Here is a 17,329-nt window from a genome sequence, read left to right on the forward strand (position 1 = left end):
AAAAAAAAAAAAAAACGCCTGCACTGTTGCTGCATCTCTTCTCATAGCTTTAAACATGCTCTTCTGCGGTTGCTGTTGAAGTCTTCACTCCCCCAGACCAAGCTTGTCCAACCCATGGTGGGCAGATGGCTTTGAATACAGCCCAACACAAATCTGTAAACTTTCTTAAAATATTATGATTTTGTGTGTGTGTGTATTTTTTTTTTTTTTTTTTTAGCTCATCAGCTATCATTCGCGTTAGTGTATTTTACGTGTGACCCAAGACAGTTCTTCTTCTTCTTCCAATGTGGCCCAGGGAAGCCAAAAGATTGGACACCCCTGCCCCTAGACTATCAGCCATCCCCCTCTTGCTCTCACTTCCCACTTCTCCAGGCCCTGGCTCGATTTTTTTTAAAGTATGGTATAAATGAATAACTGATCTCTTGTTCTGTCTGCTTTAATCATGTGACTAGGTGCAAAAACACAATTAACCACTTAAAAACACAGAGATGCAAGCGGATCCTTTGCCATAACAATGAGCCCACTCTATCAATGTCCTGTCATGCCAAACAGGTAGAGAGGTTTTAAAGAAGAGTCAAGTATCCCAACTCATATTAAATCTCCCCATATTCTCCATATTTTAAAATCACTGGCTTAGTCACGGGTCATGCCCTTTAAGTATTCCGTACAAAAGGTATTTTCAAATTCCAATGACATGTACTTTCATCGGTTAACTTTTAATTGAGCCAAATATTAAATGTTCACATTAACCAGACAAAGCATTTTTAGCTACTGATTTGCAGTGACAGCTTGTGTTATTCTCACACACAGGCCAAGCATGAAATAGAAAACTAATAACCCCTTAACTGTATTCTCAAAGTATCATTTATGGGAAAGAAAACTACATTCAAAGGAAACTTGTGCAATGGCTGTCATTTTTTTTTCCCTGAGCCACAAGCTGTTACAAAGCAGGGGAGCTCATTTTCTCACAGATACGGACAAGCTCAAGAATCCCACTGTCACTGGATGTATTCATTAAGAAGGAATCTGGCAGCAGCACAGGGGACAGATACTTTGGAGAACAGGCCAATTATCTGGGTGTCCTTTATAATTTGAAGTTTCTGAATTCACTCATAGATAAGCCGCTTGAAGAGGGCCTGGCAATGGGAACATAATGCGCAGATGGCCACTGAAGAAACAAGAGGGAGGAAGGGAGGCTGGAAGAGAGAAGAGAATTTGCTTGTGGTTTCATTCATGGGGACAAATCTACAAGCTGACACATTCATCTTTTTTAAAAGCCCCCGGAGAAGTCTGGTCAAGCTTCATTACCAGTAAACATATCAAAATCTTTCTCAAACAGATGACAACTGATGAGCAACAATGCTTTGAGTTTGCTTCATGCCAAGGGATGAGGGTTCTAAAAATACAAATTCCATCAGTTGTTAAAACCACAGATAGGCTGTGATGCTGGCTTGAACCAGAATAGAGAACTTAGCCAAAAGCTGCGAGGCCAGTCGTCTTATGTGAGACATCCCAGGTGGTCTTCTTGTTGAGCAGCGTCTTTAGAAATGAAATCTTAGGTTCTCTCGCCTCTGGGAATGCTGAACTGTACTGACTTCCACCTTCAATTGGCTGCTTGTTTTTATGGGAGAAGAACGAGGGGACCATTTATCCTTGTGACTTTTATGCTGTACTTCTTTTTGTATTTGAGCTATAACACTGACCAGAGTTAAAATCCACCTTGCTCCCACTGTGAGAACCTTGGGCCAGCCCTGCTTTCTATAATGATAGAGTGATGAATAATCTCAGCCTTCAAAACCTTTTCAGTCTGGGTTAGGCTTGAGATATGAAACAAAAGGAATGAGAGCAACTAGGCATATGTACATAGACTGTGTGTCTACAACCTTTGTATAAACAGATAGAATGTGACAACCAACAGGCTGGTATCTATATTAGCCTTAAGGACGAATACATGTCAAATGTTTAATATAAAGCAAAATCTAGATTTCTCTTTAGGAATAAATGATATACTTTTTCAATTCAATGAAAAGGATGAAATCAAAACACTTAATAGTTATTTTTCTTCTTTCATTTCCCTTAAATATTAATGAACCTGTAGGATGGGACATTTCAGACACACACACAAACACACACTATAATAAAAGAAGTAAGAGAAAATTAGCTGCTTAGGATGAATTGCTCAAAATGCCTCTAACATAATCATTTTATTCATTCATTCAATAAACAATCATTGTGTGTGTCTATTACCTACTATGCCTGGTGCCAGGTTGAATTTAATAGAAGAAATATTTTATTAATAAGGAAGTCCCAGTGAGAAAGGACGCCTTGATTTTGTAAGACCTAGAGTCACACATAGAGGATACTATTAGAACATTTGGAACAACACTAATTTGATTAAAGTTGAAGGATTCATTAAGTTGGCAAACTGGTAGTGGGAAGCCAAGCTTTGAATAGTAAAGCTTCAAGTTAACCACCTTAACCCAATCCATGCAAGTGCAAGTCTACCGATTACCTTTGGGAAAAGGTGGGGTGCAAACAGCAGTTGCAAACGAAGACAACATCAGCAGTAGCAGTTAGGACCACTTTGGGCAACGAAAGAAGGCAAAAGAGAAACCTACATGATTCGAGGGAAAGACATATTATGGTTCAGCCTCAATTTCTCTCTTGAGTGCCAGATCCTTATGTCTAAGCCTTACTGGGCATTTCCACTTGGATATCCTACTGGGAATGTCCAAAATGAAATTCATCACATGTACCCCACAAAGCAGTAACTGTTGTTATCTTTCCTTTCTCTCTGGAAGACTGTATCATTTTTTGAGCCAGTCAGAATGGCACTTGAGTCTTTATTCTTTCCCTCCATTATTCCTCATATTCGACCTGCTGTCTGTCCTTTGATTCTACACCTGCAGTAGGCCCACACCTGTCCTGTCCTTTCCATTCCGGGTGCTTCAGACCTCGCACCTGATCTCCCCATCCAGCTTCAGTCACTGTCAATCTTCCTCAAACCCACACATCCTGCCTTGTCTCAGAACCTTTGCAACATCCTTTCAACATCCCTGGTACAGTTAAATACAGCCATCCCTCGGTGACCTCAGGGGATTGGCTCTGGGAACCTCCATTGGATACCAAAATCTGAAGATGCTCAGGTCCCTGATATTAAATGAGTAGTACTTCCATATGCACATCCTCCTACATACTTTATTTATTTATTTATTTGTTGAGACAGTCTTGCTCTGTCCCCCAGGCTGGAGTACAGCGGCAAGATCTCGGCTCACTGCAACCTCTGCCTCCCAGGTTCAAGCAATCATCCTGCCTCAGCCTCCCGAGTAGCTGGGATTACAGGCACCCATCACCACACCTGGCTGATTTTTTTTATTTTTAGTAAAGGTGGGTTTTCACCATGTTGGCCAGGCTGGACTTGAACTCCTGACCTCAAGTGATCCACCCACCGTGGCCTCCCAAATTGCTGGGATTAAAGGCCTAAGCCACTGTGCCTGCCCTACCCCATATATTTCTGATCCACAGTTGGTTGAATCCATGGATGTGGAACCCAAAGATAGGGAGGGCTATATGTACGAGTTTCACAGCTTAGTATGCAGTGGTAAGTTCTCAAGACTATGGAGTTATCTAAGGAGAGTTCTCCATGTCCCAGTCAAATTAGACTCTCCACAATTCCCCCAAACACACCTCACACATTCATGCCTGCTTTGACACCTCCAGTTTCCACTACCCAGAAGACCCTCTCCCCATATCGCCAGCCTGTTCGCTAAAACTTGTCTCAAAATTATCTCCGACATGAAACTCTTCAGATATCACTGTAGCTGGGTTGGGCCTCTCTGTCTACTACACATTGTCCAGGATTACAGTGATTTGCATCCTTGTCTTGGTCCCCTACTGATTGGTAAGTTCCTTGAAGGCAAAAGTTATCTTAGACATTTTTTCGCTTCACTAAAGCACCTAGCATAGAGCTCTGCATGGAGTAGGGTCTCAATAAATGTTTTTTCAATGAAAAAAGTTAGTGTCCATGTTTTCCTAAATAACCAGATCCTGAAAACCCTCTCCATGACCATCCCTATCCTGGTTCCTGGGAACCCAGAGTTAAGTTTTGTGGACAATTGCTCATTTCCCTCAATTAGGACTTCTTCAAATCATTTTCTTCTTATACTATCACTTTAATGTTTAGTAAGTGGCTTTGTCTCCCTGTTCTTATAATTTTGTTATAAAATACCTCAAAACTTCTCTGTGTGTCTTCAGCGTGTGTATGTGTGTGTGTGTTTAAAGATGCTGGCAGGAATCCATAAAGGAAATGGCTAGGAGATAGACCTGAAATTTTACATCCAAAATGCCAGTGCTGCCATCCTTTATGGGCTTCTTTTTTTTTTTTTTTTCAAAAGATAAATCTATATTTAAAGCTGATGAAATAATTTGTACTTAATTTTATTCCTATTTTAATTGTAAATCAGATACCAATATATCTGAGATATAGCATTGAACTAAGAGGACTAAGTATGTGTCTCATGTTCTCTTAGAAAATTCTAATGCAGCTGAGAGGAATATTTGGCTGCAATTCAATTTCAGAGTTAATATAGAGATATAGCATTCATCATGTTGTAAAGCAGAAAAAAAAATCATCCTAGTTATCTGTTAAGGAGAGCTGGAAAAAGTCAAGAAAAGACAGCCTGCAACACTGATCCTTTGTTTGGTGCTCCAAGTATTAAAATTGGTAAACTCACCATATTCTGTTGCAGCTTAACTGTGTTTTCGACAGTTAAAAATAAAGAAATATAGTAACTGGATCTGTCACAAGAAAAGATGTATTGGTCTCAATGGAAAAAACCTCCCCTGAAAAATTAAAGCTTCACTTGACGCAGTGGGTTCTCGGGTTGTTTTTGGGAGACATGATAAAGGGCAGAGTGGAGTCAGTCATAAGTTTCTGACTCATTACATGGAAGCCCCAGAGAGCTGATTATTAACTAAAAATGGAATACGGTTCTATCCCTGAAGTTGTGAAGGCAAAACAAGAAGCAGAATGGAAACACAAATTTCCCCACTGACGCATGTGGCCCAAATGCGATGCTCAAGGGCAGGTGTCTTCCATGGTTAACCTGCTCATGGAATGTGGTTGATCGCCCGAGAAAATCACCCAAGTCACTCTCAGGATATTGCTACGAATGGTCATACCAGTATGTCGGGGAGATTCCCTTTCTCACATATTTAAAAGGGCGTTTGGGGAAGTAGTCCTTACCCTAAGCTATTTTAGTTTAGTTCGTCAAACATTTATTGAAGGCTCATGTATAGCCCCACTATAATCTTGCACTGGAGGAATCAAGGCAAGTACAAATTTTGCCAGCAGATACTATCTTTTCTCTGCACAGGTTCAAGTTTATAATCTCTGGAGGTAAAGGACAGTATCTGGTCACAGAATTTTGACCTGCCCAGCTGCCTGCAGCAAGTTTGGGGTGAGGGTTATCCTCTCACTCTGATTAGACTCCCCACTTCTGCTCCTTTTTGCTAGTATCTAAGCGCATTATGGTTTTCTTCAGGTAAATCCTACCCTTCACTAATTGGAAGTTAACAAGGAGCTAACACCTGAGAGGTCCCTCTCCGGTGGAATGATAAGGCAGGTAGGGGATGGTCACGGGGGTGGTGGTGCCTATAAGGAAGTCCCATGGTTTGGAAGAGAGAGGAATAATCATTCCTTATTCACACCAAAGGACAGATGGGTGCATCTTTTGTCTGGCAAATGGAGGGCAGAGAAATAATGCCATGGAATATATAGAATTGGGCATATATCAGAACAAGTAACAATCTATTAAAAATATGTTTTTAAGTGAAAACAGCTTTGTTGGCATTTTGAAAGTTTTACAGTCTCCATTTAAATGAACAGGATCACAAGCCCAAAAAGTCGGAAGGCAAATGCCAGTGTTACAATGGACTGTGAATTTCTGTAACTAGCATCATAGTAGTGTCTAGATAAATAAAACAGTAATATAACCTCAAACCAAAGGAAAACAGAAGCTTGTTTTTCCCCTCCTCAAAGGAGGAGCCCCTGTTCTGGTTCAAAACCTACTTGTATTTTTTGGCATACAAGAGTTATTTAAGAAAGATAGTTCTTCAAATTACCCTGTTCCAGTCAGTCTAATCAGAGCCTTGATTGTCTTTTACTTAAAAAGAATTAATGAAATGCTTTAGAAATTGTAGACTGGTGTTTATTAAGTCTTCTTAGTATGCATAAATAGTGCTTAGTGGGTTAATATTTAACAAGGGAACTCCCCCTGCCTTTCAGTTCTCTTAAGCATATGTCTACGTTATACAGTATTTCTAAAAGTATCTACATTTGGCCCTATTTAAATTAGGCCTAATGCACACATGGACAGTCATATAGTCAGAAATAACATTCTTAGACCAAGATTGAAGTACATGCAAAATAAGTTATAGTTATTGGCTTTTTCCCTCTAAGTCTCTGAGTCTAGGATCATGCTTATCAGGCTGTACAGTAACTACGAGTTTATTAAGACACCTGCAACACTAGCCTGTGAGTTTATCCAGGGCAGAGGCAAAGCTCTTTTTCCCGTGCCTCCAACCTAACCCAGGACAGGACTCATGTAAGACTGGCAATCATATCTGTGGAATAACTGTCTCAGTCCTTGGGTGATTTTCATCATTAATCCTGCTTAGACATCAAACATTAAGGTTGCTTAAGCCAAACCAAGAGGCATGAAAGAGAAACTTCATAGTGGGGTAAATTCACTGAGTAGTCTCCTACATGTAGTTGACAGAAAGGATGACCAGATTGAGGAGTTACTGTTATACCTGAATAAGGTGATATTAGATTACCTTAAAAAGGTTGAACAGAACCTTTGAATCTCAAATACCATATATCTCTGGGGGAAAAAGAAAACTTTCTACTTGTACACTACAAAGACAGTGTTGTTTTCTAGCACAAATGCACTTCTGCTGAGAAACTGCTTTGCTAAACTATTGCTGAGACATAATGAGTGACCTTAGAAAGGGGTGCGGAGGTACGTTGGTGGGAAGCACCATGGTTAACATGCAGACTACACACTCGCTCAAGAGTGGGCTTATCATCCCTCCAAACAGCGCAATAGGACTGGGAACAGAGATAAGAAAAAACTACAAGAATTTTGCTTGCTTTTTTTTTTTTTTTTTTAATTTATGGCTTTCTGTTACCTGGTATGCTGTGTGGCCTGATAACATTTAAGTAATCTGAAATGTACCAGTTCAATCAAAGATTGCTAAAAAGGGCAATCCATTCTCATTAGAAAGTACACCTGAAAGTAACAGAATGCACAAAAGAAAGCCATGTTTTCAATGGACATTAAATAGCAACAAAGGCCCCAAAACAGAAAAGAGAACTCAGTTAACTATAAAATTTTATGAAGGTCCAGAAACAATCACACCACAGCACATGACTGAAAACTCTACGAGAAATAATGTGTTTTTTTCTACTAAATAAATTATTGAAAGGGTCATGTGATTCTTAAAGGCAGAAAGATGCACTTTCCCAGGAAAGTTCATCATGAAATATATTATTTAAGACTAGATCATCTTCAAGCTATTTTTAATCCTATCGTTTTGCTGCCAAAATTGGCCATAAGCAGCCAATCCTCAGACACTAGAAAAATTATGCTCTTTCGTGTAATTTGTACACTGGCATGAGAATGGTATTGCTTTCCAGTTAATCAAATGTTTTGCTGGATGTAGACTGCCTTGAGAAAGGAAAAACTGCTTGCTGACTAATCAAAAGGCAGCTGAACTCTACCAGGTGTGGAGAAGTTCCTATCTTCCTAAACCACCAACACCAAAAAATAAGTCGGATTACCATCTCGTCAATAGAATAAAGCCAATCTCCTACAATCTCTTGTCTGAATCATCTCATTCATCTGGTGGTCCATATCTCACTCTCTCCTAAGACACGAAGCTGAATGTCACCAAAGTTCTCAGTTTAGAGGGTCACTCACCATCACTTACCCAAAACTCAACCCCTTGCCTGCAAGAGTCTCTTTGTCTTAAAGAAGTTGCAAGGTCACTAAAGTCATTTACAGAATTTAAACTGTGTTATGAGGGGATAAAATAATAACTAACAGCTATTAAAAGAGCTAATTCTCTTGCCTTTAATTGAAGAAGAAAAGCTATCTTACTTTTTAATGGGACCAGTGATGCCAATATAAATTTTATAACTACTATGAAAAATATTCATGAGAAGACTGGGCTTATAGTTAATCTACCTGCTTGCTATCTCTCCTTCATCCCAATTTAGTCTTCCTGAAGTCAGATCACAATAGGGGACCTCTGGGAAACATTCAGTATTCCAAGTAACACTGTAGATCTTTAAGGCCACTGGAAGGGGACAATGCAGAATCCATCTCAGGTAGCAACTCTTCCTAAAAGATGCCACCAGGAACCAAGGATGGTAGCCAGCATCGCTAACTTTAATGTGCACACAAACCACATATTCTGACTCAGTAGTTCTGGGGTGGGAGCTGAGCTTTTGCATCTCTAAGAAGCTCCTGGGGATGCGTGTGCTACTGTCTATAAGCCACACTGAGCAGCAAGGTATCCATATTTTCTAGAATTGCTGCTCTCTCACTGCTTCCTCTGTCCTGCCTCTCTCTGGATGCCACACAATGCCTTATTCAGACCTAGGAATAAAGTCACACTCCACTCTACAGCCAATTACTTCTTTAGTCTTTCTTTAATTTGTAGTCTTCTGGGACAATCTGTCAGAGGCTGATCATTCCAAGGACCTGATTTCTCCATGTTACGGAACACAAAAGTCAAACAGATTGCCTCAGCCTCACAAGGTTCTGATCTTGTAGGAGCAGCAGCAAAGCAAAAGAAATGACTTGAAGTCTAAAGCCAGGAGCATTCAGTGTAGTATTCAGGAGATGGGCTGATCCACTGAGCTTGGGGACAGTGCAGATTATTGTCACATGTCAAGAAAATATGCTAGCTCTTTTCTGAAGCTTTACCATTAAGACTACTTTACACTATAAAATACAACATATTATTAGAGATGTAACCCCAATTGGTGTAAATTTGAAGAAAATCTGTCTGTATGCCAAATGCCTTAAATGACTTTTAGATTAATAATCACATTTGAAATGATAGGCAAATCATTTATCATTCTCAAACACTACCACTTCTATTCCAAAGTGTCCTATGAGTGCATTTCCTGGTATATACGTATTTTTTTCTCTAAATTCCATTGTTTTCCTATATAGTCACCATCTATGCATTGTTCTGAAAGCTATTACATATTTTACCATCAACCATCTGTGCTTCTACATGATTTATTTTTACTAGAAGCAGTTTTGTCAAAGAATTTTTATCATGTTCTATGGTGTGTCCTTGTGGTCTGGCATCATAAAATGTAGCCTCTACATTTATCAACCTCAGATACCTGTTGACCACAAAGATAGGTCTACTATGAAAACTCTGTTTCAAAAAAAGAAAACAGTGAGCCTTTACTTAAAAAGAAACTTCAGTTACATGAGATGGTAACACACTGAAATTCAGCAACAAATATCAAGGTTGTATCTTAATTTCTATCATAAACATGTGTCTCTGTTTCCCAGGTTTTTATTAACTTACTTGATAGACAGATAGCAGTTACCACGTTGGATTTATTTCAACTAGAAAGAAAATTTTAAATGTGAATTTTGCATAAAATATGAAATAGCAAAACTATTAAATCAGTTTTACTTTGGTTTAAAAGGATCCTTTTGGAGTCTGGAAGTCCCAACCTTTGTGGTTATAGTGATTAAAATCAAACCACCTACTTAACCAAATATTTAACAAAATATTCTTTTCACCCTTTAGTAAATTCTCCAGAATTACTAAACATCTGATAATGTGAGATGTCAACAAACAATTCGAGAAGAGCATTTAAATTTTAGAAATTTAAATTTTAGAAATTTAAATTGGGGCATTTTGATTAATCTTACTTTTAAACACCAAACAGTGGCATCAATATTTTGTCAACTTTGGTCAAATAAGATCAGATGTTCACATCAATCATCTACTTTTCTTGGCCTTTTCTCTATTTGGCCTCTTAATATGAGCACACTTTGTAAAATGTAATAAAAACATGTAGTGTGCTTCTTGACATCTAATCCACTTGCAGTCATTTCTAGGCTTTTTGCTCCTGTTAGGTCCTATAAAATAATGACATTAGTAATTCTCCCAAGAGGCTATAAAAGGAAGCACTGAATTGCATTCTGTTTTTCAAAGATAACTCTTCAGATTAAAACAAAAAGTGTAAAACAAACAAACAAAAAAAAAACTTCAGACAAGAATACTTTTTCATAAATTCATCATTTTAGATATGAGATATAGATCTCCATTACAATCCTTGACTCTTAGGAACTGCACCACCAACCCCCGCAAAGAATCTCAGAAAAGTACAATTGTATGGTATAATGACAAAAGCTCTATCTAGCACAGTACCAGAAAAAGATCATCTCACAAATGTTCTTCAAAGCCACAGGTATCAATCACTTCAACTAAAGTCAGGGCATGAGAATCCACAGCTAAGAATCAATTCTTCTATATTTTACATAGATACCTACATGTAGATTTTTTCAGGAGATCACAAAATTAGGTCGATTCTAGGCTGTGAAAAACAAAAGATTCTAGCATTCTAGCAAATTGGTAAATCATACACAAATTATAGAACACAAAGAATGCAACCGATGCAAATTATGTCACTGACGAGGTAGCAAAGCCATAGCCTAATACTCCTCAAGACACCTCATCACGCCCACTGGGAATATGGCACACACTGGAGATTCCAATCCAAGGACTTTGGAATGTCAACTTAGCTCTTTACAAACACAACTAAGCTTTCCAGGGAAAAAGACTTACATTGGTTTTCCTCTTTCAGAAAATTTTACCGAGTGATGATGCCCTTGGTTTTCTGTGGAGTCTATTCTAATTAGGTTGCTCTCAAATCTTAGTGTACAAGGGGCTTGTTTCAGAGGCGCTTGTTTGGGATGCAGACTATCAAGACCCAACCTGGTATCTGGTTCATAAGCAGTCCCTGAAACCTCCCTCTGATTCCAACAAGCTGCTCAAGCCAGGAAACGGTGGTCCTGGGGACTCCTGGACCTCCAGCTTGAGAAACACCGAAGGGGGTACCATTTACCACCACATCCCACTGGATTACAAACGCTGGATCTTTGGATCTCCATGACTAGCAAGCAAGTTAAAGACTTAGATGGCAGGCGTTATCGGTCAGGTGGGGAGGGAACGCTTTGTCCAGAGGAAGAGGTAGGGACGCCGGGAAGCAACAACCCTGATTTTATTTCGCTGGCTCCACAGCCTCCCCTTGCCCCAGGAGCCCACCCGCACTCCAACCCCCGCACCTCGAACCTGTGGCCTCAGCCCAGACTCACATCACCAAGTGCACCTACCCAGCCTCCGTTATCCTGGATCCAAGTGTGCAGGTGCCGGTTCAGGTACTCAGTCATCCACAGGGCGATGTTGTCCACCAGGGGCGACATCTCCCGGTTGACGCTCTCCACACACATGACCCCACCGAACTCAAAGAAGGCCACAATCCTCCCCCAGTTCACCCCGTCCCTGAAGAGCTCCTCCACCACCGTGGCAAAGCGTCCCCGCGCGGTGAAGGGCGTCAGGTGCAGCTGGCTGGACATCTCGGCGAAGTCGCGGCGGTAGCGGCGGGAGAAGTCGTCACCGGCCTGGCGGAGGGTCAGGTGGACCACAGGTGGCACCGGGCTGAGCGCAGGCCCCGCGGCGGCGGCGGGGGCAGCCGGGGTCGGCAGCGGCGAGGTCCTGGCGACCGGGTCCCGGGACGCGGCGGGATGGGGCGTGTGCCCGGGCTGGGAGGAGAAGATGCCCGGTGCGGGGGCGGCCCCAGGGGTCGCGGCGCCCACATCTCCCGCATCCCACTCGTAGCCCCTCTGCGACAGCTTATAGTGGATGTACTTCATCACTATCTCCCGGTTATCGTACCCTGTTCTCCCAGCGTGCGCCATCCTTCCCAGAGGAAATGCAGCGGGGGCCAACGGCACCTCTCGCCCCAGCTCCCACCCCACGGCCCCCAAAGAAAGAAGAGGAGTTATAATCCAGCTATTTTATTGGATGTGCTTTGCATTCTTGGACGAGGGGGTGTCTTCAGTCACGCGGAACACTTGATTCTGGTGTTTCCCCCTTGGCATGAGATGCAGGAAATTTTTATTTCAATTCCTTTCGGGTCTTTATTTCATGAGGCACGTTATTATTAGTAAGTATTGATAATATCAGTCTACTTCCTCCGTGATGCTGAAAGGTTAAAGAAAAAACAAACTAATAAGTAAAAAATCAGGTGCATTTCCCTGTATACACAGAGTGAAAGCAGGACATACACACTACAAGTAACACGGCTAAAAAGAATGTATTAAACTGCCTGGAAATTAAATTTACTCGAATGCACTTTAAGTAAAAAATCTCAAATGTTTCCATTGAAAGTTACATTAAACCAATTTCCTGTGCAGACAACTTACTTGTATTTTTTAAGAACAGCATGATCCTCTGTCAAGTTTCCTTTTTTGTAAAACCAAAACAAATGCATAAGGCAACGATCCCATCAATCCTCAGCACTCTTCGGTTATAGCTGCTTTGAAACTTCCCAATGAATCAGGAGTCGAGGGGAGAGGGAGTAAAATGAGGAGGATTTCCAGATCGATTCCCAGACTTCTGCTTCACAGAAATGTCAATCCGCAGGAATCCCAACCGGAGATCTCAAGAGCTCGAGAAAAAAAGGCAGCGGCGGCGGCAGATGAATTACAATTTTCAGTCCAGTATTCGCAGAAGTCCTGTGATGTTTTCCCCTTCTCGGCAATTTACACGCGCGCACACACGCGCGGGCACAGGCATGAATCTCTATCCACGGGACCGCTTCACGCCTCCCCAGGAGAGAGACAGGGGAGGGGGGACGCCGAAGGAGCCGGGAACGGGGGCAGGAATCCTCTTCTGATTAAACTCCGAACAGCAAATGCGTTTTCCGAAAAGCTGCTGGATAAATGAAGGCAGGACTCGCCTGGCCCGCCGGTGCCGAGCGCTAGAAGCCCGCGCTGTGTGTGGTGCTGCGAGGGGTGGGGAGAAGGAGGTGGTGGGGGAGGGTTTTATTTTTTCCCTCTTTTCCTAAAAAGGATGACTGCTACGAAGTTCTCCCCCCTGGACCCCCTCTTCCGCTGCACCCCACCGGCGCACCCCGCCTCCGGGCTGCGCACCCTTTCTCCTCCTCCTGCTCCTGCGCGGCGGCGCTGGCGGCCTGCCGCCTCATCCGCACGTCGAGACGCTCCCGCCGCAGTGAGCACCCGCGTACCCGAGCGCCTGGACGCCGCGGCGGGGAGGGCCCGGCGCCCCTCCAACAGCGTGTATTCGCCTGGGCGAGCCGCGACGCGCGCCATCAGCAGCCAGAGACAGGGGCCCACCGATAGAAGCAGGAGTCGGGCGAGCCGCTGAGCCGCCGGCGCGGCGCAGTGGCGGCAACCCGGCGAGGGGCGCTGGGCGCGTCGGAGCGAAGTACAAAAAAGCATGCGAGCGACAGAGGAGTGCCGGCGAGCGGTCGGGCCTGTGTTCACTCCGTTACTGTCATGGTTCTCCGCATCACCCGCCTGAGCCTAGGTTCCTTGCCCAGTAACGCTCACACGGTTCACATGTCAAAAAAAGAAGAAAAGAAAGATCCTACCCTCTGAACCACCCGACCGCCCCCCTACCGCCGCCGCCGTAGCCCTGGCCCGGTTAAAGCGCCGCGGCCGGCCCGGGAGTAGGCCAGTCCAGCCGTGGAGCTCGACACACAGCGGAACCTCACGCCAGGCCAGGAGGAGGGGGCGCGCCCCAGGCGCGCGTGCCACACGGCCCTCCGACTGCCGCCCGTGCGCCCGCGGGAGCCTCGGCCGGGCGGAGGCGCACTGGCAAGGCGCGGACCCGAGCGCCAGCGCTCAGAGGAGCGAGCGCCGGGACCGACGCGCGCCCGCGTTAGGGCGAGGATATAGCGCCCAGAGCACAATACATCCATAACAAAGAGGCCTTCAGACACGGCGGGCCGAGGGTAGGCGGCGGCGCGAACTCGGTGGTCGCCGGGGTCTGCTGACAGGGGTGGGAAAGAAAAGTAAAATTGGGGTGGCTTACCCCCGGGCAATCTCGCACGCACCGGGCCGGGCGGGCGACGGCTGCGCGAAGCGGGAGGGCTTGAACTGAGGCGGGTACGCGAGGAAGTGCAAGTCAACATAGACATAAGACAAGGGCTACGTAAAAAGCGCACGGAGGAGCAAACCGTCCTGGCATCACACATCCTAGCCGTGTAGTGTTGGAACATCTGTGTGTGTGTGTGTATGTGTGTCGCCTGGACCTTTTCTAGCCGTGTATGTGGGAGTGTGTGTGTCGCCTGGACCCTTTCTAGCCGTGTATAGAGTGTGTACACGCGCCTACACACACACACACACACACACACACACACACACACACACGGCGTGTTACCAGCGCTCGGCCGCCTGGGGAAGACCCAGGCCAATGCCGCGCCCAGAGCAGTGGGACCTCAGCGCTGCCCTGCCGTGAAGAGAGGCGACTCTGCACGTTTTAAGCAATGTCTAGGGAAGCCCCGAGCGTGGTGTTTACTTTCAAGTGGCTTCCTAGGTGTCCGCGCACTACACACGCGCGCGCATCCCCGCCCGTGCCCACCTGAACACTTAGTCCGTGGCCCAAGCCATGTAGAACTCAGCGCGCCAGGGAAGGGGTTTATCAAGGGCTTTACGATAGTTTAAGTCAATGTTTTTCCTCTGTCCCTAACACGTTTTGCACTGCTTTAGTGCTACACGATGAGGAGTTCTACATAGTAACTTTCAGGCCCACCGTCCTAACGCTGGGGTGGGTGGGCTCCTAAAGGTCTCCACCTTTGCCTGGTGGCCAATCCTAGGTGGCCGCACTTTCTCAAATGAGGTACGTAGATACATACATACACATCCACACTCGCAGACGTGTGTACTCGCAAGCAGTTTTAAATTCATCAGCATGAATAGCCCCTAGCAAAAAAGGACAAGAGGACAAACAAGTTGCACGTGTGTGTTTTTATCTCCAAGAGTCTTTGACAAATAAAGCACCAAGAAAAAAAAAGAAAAAGGTTTTCTAGAAGCACAGTGGCTTACTTAATAGGGCTTGAGTGCAAATATATAGGGACACGGAATTATTGTGGTCAAGAAAGATGACAAATGAGTACTATAATGTGTACAAATATGCTCTGACATCTTTTTTTTTTTTTTTCTTTGAGACAGAGTCTTGCTCTGTCCCATCACCGAGGCTGGAGTGCAGTGGTGCGATCTCAGCTCACTGCAACCTCTGCCTCCCGGGCTCAAGCAATTCTGCGTCAGCCTCTTGAGTAGCTGGGATTACACATGCACATCACCACGCTCTGCTAATTTTTGTATTTTTAGTAGAGACGGGGTTTCACCATACTGGCCAGGCTGGTCTCAAACTCCTGACCTTGTGATCTGCCCATCTCGGGGTCTCGAACTCCTGACCTTGTGATCTGCCCGCCTCGGTGTCCCAAAGTGCTGGGATTATAGACATGAGCCACTGGCCTGACATCATCTTTGTCTCATTCCTACTGTAAAATCAAAATGTTCTTTAAAAAGTCAAAAAAGCACACCAAATTCTTTAGTTTTTTTTTTTTTTCTAAGAGATGGTTCTTGCTATATTGCCCAGGCTGGACTCGAACTCCTGGGCTCAAAGGATTCTCCCACCTCAGCCTCATGAATAGCTGGGACTATATGCTATATGCACTGCCATCTCTCTTGGGTGTTTTTATTTTATTTCTTCATTTATTGTATCCCATCAGCCCAACAAGCCAACTGCTCTCACATAGGAATGGGTGCCTGGGTACAAATTTCTTATCCAGGCAAGAGGGGATGAAAAGAGATCCTCCTTCCTGTCCTTCTGATGGTTGGGACAGAGTCCCTTTTATGCACGTGGGAGGTGTTCTGGTCTGGATAGGCACTGGGTATAGATTGACCTAGAGTATATGTTCTCACATAAATTCATGCCAGTTCCACAACATTATGGTTTAGAAATCTTGAAAGTGTATTTTAAAGCCCCAAAATTACCTAAGAGGAATTGAAAGGCTTCAGGCTCCTCATACTCAGCATATGAGTGAGGAAATGATAGGACAGACCTGCAAAAGAAACTGTACTTCTGCAAAGTGGGCAGCCAGAAGGAAACGGATCCCCTATTCCCAGAGAAAGAATAGCTTACCGATTTTGTCTTCCTTTGCTCCTGTAGAGCCTCACTCTATGGATTTTCCCAGACTAATTCCTTATGTGGCATCTCGGCTATAATCAGTCTTGAGACGGATCTGTATTGCAGTCTTTGACTAGCGGTTATATATTCCCTGGGAATGTTCTAGATACTCTTTCAGTTGAAAGAGTGAAACCATTCCTATGTTTAGGTTCCATGTTTATTAGATTCCATTTTAAAGCATAAAGGCAAGTATTCCCAGGAAGTATATGACATTGACTATTCGTCTTTGGACAATGCTGAGGTGGGGGAGGGAACACCAGCAGGAGTAACTGGATTTGAATCCCAGATCTGTGCCTGAGACCTTCCAACAACCTTACAAACATATGCACAGTGGACTTTTCACTTTCCAAGATGTTTTCCACTTGCAAGAGCCAATGGATGACCCTTTTGGAAGCTTTGCCTGGTTGGATTCTAGAAGTAGTGTGGCACCAGGAAGAGAAAAAAACAAGATGCAGGGAATGGAGATTGTATCAAGAGTCTGAACGGCCTGTGTTTTCTTTCCGTCTTCATTCCCCAGGCCACCAAACAAAAAGCTTTTTATTGCCAGTTTTCGCCACCTACTGGTTGTTTCACAGCGTTGTTCTCTTCATCCATCCAAGAAAGTTCTTTCATCCATCATCAGAATAAATGTTCCCCTAGTTTATGAAATTCAAAAGGTACAGTATTCTAACATAAACATACTAATGTTTAATATAGGGATGTAACGGCCAGATGTGGTGGCTCATGCCTGTAATCTCAGCACTTTGGGAGGCTGAGGTGGGTGGATTGCTTGAGGCCACGAGTTTGAGACCAGCCTGCACAACACGGCAAAAACCTATTTCCACAAAAAATACAAAAATTAGCCGGACATGGTGGTGTGTGCCTGTAGTCCCATCTATTCTGAAGGCTGAGATACGAGGACCACTTGAGCCCAGGAGGCAGAGGCTGTAGTGAGCTGTGATCCCACCACTGCACTGCAGCCTGGGTGACAGACTGATACCCTGTCTCAAAAAAAAAAAAAAAAAAAAAA

The 17,329-nt window shown here is 43.9% G+C and overlaps 1 protein-coding gene across 3 annotated transcripts in view; it reads right to left on the reverse strand.

The window, feature by feature from the left end:
* BCL2 (BCL2 apoptosis regulator) overlaps positions 1–13,392 on the reverse strand; it is a 207,885-nt gene extending 194,493 nt beyond the window's left edge. For all 3 annotated transcript variants that reach the window (XM_017867153.1, XM_017867152.1, XM_017867154.1), the window contains exons 1-2: positions 12,528–13,392; positions 11,436–12,306 (exon numbers count right to left, since the gene is read on the reverse strand). In XM_017867153.1, coding sequence (XP_017722642.1) covers positions 11,436–12,020 — 585 coding nt within the window. In that variant the 5' untranslated portion in view covers positions 12,021–12,306; positions 12,528–13,392. The remainder of the gene's footprint in view (positions 1–11,435; positions 12,307–12,527) is intronic.
* Between the last annotated feature and the right edge of the window lie 3,937 nt (positions 13,393–17,329).

Source organism: Rhinopithecus bieti, unplaced genomic scaffold, assembly GCF_001698545.2.
Source record: "Rhinopithecus bieti isolate Rb0 unplaced genomic scaffold, ASM169854v2 scaffold_2554, whole genome shotgun sequence".
Classification (NCBI taxonomy): domain Eukaryota; kingdom Metazoa; phylum Chordata; class Mammalia; order Primates; family Cercopithecidae; genus Rhinopithecus; species Rhinopithecus bieti.